Genomic DNA, 5,254 nt, shown 5'->3' on the forward strand with positions numbered 1-5,254 from the left:
CCAGTACCACTCCCAACTGGCCAGGAGCCTCCTGCTCAGAACTTAGGCCCAAATTACATTCCCTGAAGAGGTTTCAGGGGCTTTTCTGACCAGCTGGTGGAAGGCCAGGGTGAAGTCCAGCTCAGCCTTTCCCTGCCCCAGCCCCATGTGGGGTTTCTGGGCCTCAGTCCCCCAGGCGTGCAGGCCTGTCCTCTGGCCCAAGCACTGCTGAGCCAGCCAGGGGCTTAGGTAGTTGAGAGGGGCTGCTGGTGAGCATCCTGTTTTCCCTTCCCTGCTCCCCAGACCCATCAAGCATGGTCTAGGGTGTGCCCAGTGATGGGAGAGGCAGGCCCCTCAGAGAAAAGACAAGTGGAAGGGCAGTGGAGTAGGGGAAACATTTATTTGACTTTAAGGAAAGCTACAAACAAATACCAAAAGCGAATCACTGAGACAGGCCCGGCAAAGACAGATTTCACACGTAGCACAGCATCCACTCGCTCACTACAAATAGTCTTGGAAGCAAAATGGATAAGGGGGGGAAGGAGATGGGTCTACCCAGAGTATCCCCATATTTACAAGCGTTAGGCCTCTCTACACCAGGCCCATGGATTCACAGAGGAATACACAAGACATTTTACACTGAGGATTCTTTTTGTTTCCGTACACTCCCAGGGCAGGCCTGTGGGGCCTACCCAGGCGGCAGGAACTCAAATCTCACTATATACCTTCCCTCTTCTCAACATCACCGCTTTGGTCCTCCCTAGCCCCTTCCCACCCAGGGACCAAGCCACCAAGAGACTTGGGCCTGGGGAGTGGAGAGGGCGGAGGGAGAGGAGGGCGGAAAGAAACACAGTCATGGACTCCATCTCCGAGGCCAGCTCAGCTGGGCCCGGCACTGCGGAACCACCCCACCTCCACTGCTGCCCCTTAGAGAAGTTTCCAGCTGAAACTCAAAATACAGCGCTCATCCTTTTATAAATAAGTTAGAAGAACAAGATGGGGAGGGGAAAGTTCACATTACACATGCGAGTTTCTTTTCTTCCTGGGGGAAGGAGTGCAACCACGGACACGAACATTCAGAAACACTGGTGGATGTGGGGCGCGCGGAGGGGAGCCAGGAGCAGGGAGGGGAAATAATAATTATCATCATTATTAACAATAATAACAAGATCAACCAGTCCAGGAGAGAGGGAGCCACGGGAAGATCTAAGACCAAACGAAACATGGTAACACAAGGCTGGGGCGAGGCAGGCGCATGGGATCCAGTCCCCAGCGGGCGGCGGCGGCGGCGGCGCGGGGAGGCTCGGAGGGGCCGGGGCTGGGGGCGGCCGGGGCTCTTGGGCCGCCCAGGGCTCCTCCCAGAGGACTCAGGGCTGGAAGGCGCTGCCGGCTGTGGCCAGGCTCATACTTTTCAGTTTGTTATCTTTCTTCCACTTCATGCGGCGGTTCTGGAACCAGATCTTGATCTGGCGCTCGGACAGGCAGAGCGCGTGGGCGATCTCGATGCGCCGCCGCCGGGTCAGGTAGCGGTTGAAGTGGAACTCCTTCTCCAGCTCCAGGGTCTGGTAGCGCGTGTAGGCGGTCCGGGCCCTCTTGCCGTCAGGCCCGGTCATATCTGGAGCAGACAGAGCAGAGCCGCGAGGCCACGTTACTCGGGTTCAGGGAGGGGGGCCCCGGGTGGGAGGGGGGCGTGGAGCAGGACCCAGGCGTCCCCGGCCACCAGCTCGCTGCAGCGCCCATCCTCCCCCCCTCCAGAGGCCCCGAATCCGAGCTCGCTTTCTGCACCCTCTTCTCCCGCAGCCCCCACGTCTGCGGGCAGCGAAGCGCCCGGCTTTGTCTCTGGCTCCCTCCCTGCGCCTCACCCTGCGCTGGGCTCAGGCGGCCCGCTGGCCCCCCGGAGGGAGGAGAGCGGCTGCACTTCGGCCCTGGAAAGCTGGACTCCTCGCCCCTCCTCTGCCGGTGGCAGCCTCCACATTTCGGTAGCGAGCAGGACCCTTCCCCACCTTCCAGAAACCCCATTCCTCATCCCACAGCTAGTACAGCTGGGCGAATAAAACCCAAGCCGAGTCGGGGAACAAATTATTTAAAATACTCCTCCCCGACCCCCCCCCCTCCCAGCTAAACACCTTCTTTGGCTCTGTCCCTGGAGCTGTGAGGACTCTCTTAGAGACTTCTGCCCCCCCTGGAAAAAAATAATAAACCTATATTTGAGGAAAGCCAACCGCTCCTCGCCCCGACCCCCACCCCCCAAACGCAGAGAAGGCAGGGGCCGAGAAGACACAAAAAAGAGGAGAGAGCCAGAATTACCATGGCTGATGTGCAGCTTCCTCATCCAGGGAAAGATCTGCGGAGTCTGCCCCTCGGGCGCGGCCGTGGAGGTGGCCATGGGCTCTGGCTGCGCCCGAGCCAGGCTCGGGCTGTTTAGCTGGCTCGCCGCTTCCTCTGGCTCCGAGGACGCGCTGGCCTCGTCTATTTCGGTGAAATTGGCGCTGGAGCTGGCCGGGGTCGCCTGGTCGGAGGGGGACGAGGCAGAGGGCTTGGCGCCGTGGCTGTCGCCGTTGGTGCAGGGCAGGGACTCGGGCGAGGACAGGGAGCAGCTCGACGCCGCTGGCCTGAAGCGGGGCTCCTGGGCGGGCGTGGGGAAGGCGCGCGAGCCCTCGCCCACCGCCGCCCCAAAGTGGCTGGAGGAGGCCGAGGAGCGGTTGACGCTGAGGTCCATCCCATTGTAATTGTAGCCGTAAGAGCCGGTGTGCATGGCAGCGGGATCCCTGTAAGAGCCGCTCAGAGAGCTGCCACTGCCATAATTTAGCAACTGATAGTCCGGGCCATTTGGATAACGCCCCGAGAAGGAGTTTACAAAGTAGGAGCTCATTTGGGTGATTTTGGAGGGCTTGATTTGTGGATCGTGGTCGTTATAACCCTGTGCTTCACGATTTATGATGTATTAATGAATTATAGCGATGCACTGTACTTCGTTTTGCTATGTATGCGGCCAAATATGGGGGGGGGAGGTTGGAAGGGGGATGGGGGGGCGTTAGGGAATCACGTGCTTTTGTTGACCAGTCGTAAATTCTCACTGATGACCTCAAGAGGTAATTCATGCTCTATGGTTACAAATAATGACGATCCGAGAATCGTTAGGGCCGATTCAATGCGAGCCTCCGAGAGAGGGGGAAACAAGGAGAAGGGGGAGACGCCGGGAGAAGGTTGGCAGCGGCCTCTGAGCAGAGCGCGCCACCTCCCGGCAATCGGCGGGAGCGCCGGCCGCAGACCGCCATGGCGGCGTAGGCTGGCTGCCTCCCTGCTGGCTCCCCGAAAACTGTCAGGCGGGAAAGAAACCCGGCCTAGGGTCACCCGCAGGGTTGAGTCTTTGAGAGGAGGGACCCCTTTGAGCCTTTACTCACTTTCCTGGGAGTGTGGTTATTTCTCTCTAGTTGTGTTCTTCGCTCTGTCATTATTATTTTAACTCTGGATGAGATGATCAGACATTGAGTTGCTTTTCCCTTACTCTGGTTTTTGCAAGTCTCCGGGTAGGGCGCGGAAATAGGAGAGAGGGTTGGAAGATGGGTGTGGAAAACAATTACTGACACAGAATACCCACACCCTCACACACCAGCCCGGCCTGGCCTGCTTCCTACCGGGCTGCAGTGGCCCATCCACAGCCCTCAGGCCGAGCAGGCAGGGCTGGGCAGAGTGTTGGAAGGAAAAACTTTCGCTTCTCCTGTGTCCCTTAGAAGTTGGGAATCCTCTTCTCCACCTCCTTCCCACCCTTAGCCCAGCCTGGGGAATGGCAGAGCCGGACAGGGACCCCGAGGAGGAGCCTGGCTGAGGCTAAACGGCCTAGTTGTCCGGGGAAAAACGGAGGCGGCGACCGCATCGGGCGACTGGGGTCTGGGTGGAAACGAGGTTTTCAGAGTTCGGGATCAGGCAGGAGCCTTTCGCCTCCGCACCAGATGCCTGCTATGGCCTTTGGAGGCCCCTCGCTAGCGTCTGGGTACTTTCTGAATGTGCCCCGCGGCCGGCCCATGCCTTCCCCGGGAAGAGGTTCCAAGGACCGGCAGCGCCTTGCTGAGCCCGCTGGGCGGCCAGAGACAAGCCGCAGCTGGGCCCCTTCTGCCGATAGGCTATTTTCTTTAAAAATAAAAAAGGGAGAGAGAGGGAGGAGGAAGAAAGGAAAACAGCGTCCACAGCTTGCCGCCTGGGCGCGGGTGGGGATAAGAGAGAATGGGTCGTTTGGGGTAGATTGGATGAGAGCAGACTAACCTGCCCCCAACCTGGCCCCCTGCTCTCAGGTTTCCCAAGGAGGAGAAAGTCGTGCCCTTCCGCCCGCGCCTGGCCTGCCCGTGGCTTCGCATCCCCCTCCTTGTCACTGAACTCCTACTTAAGGCAGGAAAAGGCGCCTGGAGCTTTCAGCTGCGGGGGGAGAGATATCGCACGACCCTGATTTGGTTGGTCTCCGGAGCCACAAGCCAAGAGCCTGAGGTCCAAGGCCAGCAGGGATCGGGCCATGTGGGCAGGCCAAAGGCCACGGCCTCGGAGGACCAAAAAGCGCTGCTCGGGGCGCGAGACCCTCCTGGCTCAGTGTCTACAGGAGCTGGGGCTAGGGGGCCTGGGTGGCGTCCCTCCTGCCACGGGCAAACGGGGAATGCTGCAGAATACGAGGGAAACGGCCCTTCTGGGTCCCCCAAGTCTGCACCGAGAGAGGCCGTTTGGAGCCCCAGCACCGGCGAGGCGAGGCGCAGCGCTGGAGGCTCCAGCCTTTATCTCAACTGTAACTTCCGAGTCCAGCCAGGCGCCTCCTCCCCTCCTAAAAACCTCCAGAGAACCCCGAGTACCCAGAACTGGCTCTTAAGCAAAGGCTATAGTTCCTAATGTTCCAGAAAATATTTAGAAGGCGGCGAGTTTTTATGTCTTTATTATTATCATCATCATCATCATTATTAATAATATTAATATTATTACGGAAGTATTTCACGTCCAGAGCTAAGACAAGACTACAAACACAACACATAGAAAATTAATAAAATAGAACTTTGTTTTCTTCTCAGGCTCCTCTTCTTGCTTCTAGGTAGTATGTGCTCCTTCCAGTGGCTTCGGGGAGGGACTGGGCCAGAGGTCTGGGGTCAGGGAGTCTTCGAGGCCCCCGCTGAGGGGGCTGCGAAGCTACCATTGAACCGTGCACGGGGGACGGGGGCGAAATGAGATGCGACACGGACAAGAGTGTTTTTGCTCTGCTTCCAGGAAACCTCGAGTGAGTCCGGTCCTCAGTTCTCAC

General features: G+C 58.5%; 1 protein-coding gene across 1 annotated transcript; it reads right to left on the reverse strand.

The window, feature by feature from the left end:
* Positions 1–362: 362 nt before the first annotated feature.
* Positions 363–4,756, reverse strand: HOXB5 (homeobox B5). Its single transcript, XM_005868131.2, has 2 exons — positions 2,287–4,756; positions 363–1,594 (listed from the first exon to the last, which is right to left on the reverse strand). The coding sequence occupies exons 1-2, from the start codon at positions 2,849–2,851 to the stop codon at positions 1,347–1,349; spliced, it is 813 nt and encodes a 270-aa protein (XP_005868193.1). The 5' UTR covers positions 2,852–4,756; the 3' UTR covers positions 363–1,346.
* Positions 4,757–5,254: the final 498 nt, after the last annotated feature.

The sequence above is a fragment of the Myotis brandtii genome, unplaced genomic scaffold, assembly GCF_000412655.1.
Source record: "Myotis brandtii unplaced genomic scaffold, ASM41265v1 scaffold265, whole genome shotgun sequence".
Lineage (NCBI taxonomy): Eukaryota > Metazoa > Chordata > Mammalia > Chiroptera > Vespertilionidae > Myotis > Myotis brandtii.

Coding starts and splice junctions, on each gene's coding strand:
- HOXB5 (XM_005868131.2), bottom strand. CDS start 2,851: ATGAGCTCCTACTTTGTAAACTCCTTCTCGGGGCGTTATCCAAATGGC. Junction 1,595..2,286: donor GAAGCTGCACATCAGCCATG/GTAATTCTGGCT, acceptor TGTCTGCTCCAG/ATATGACCGGGCCTGACGGC.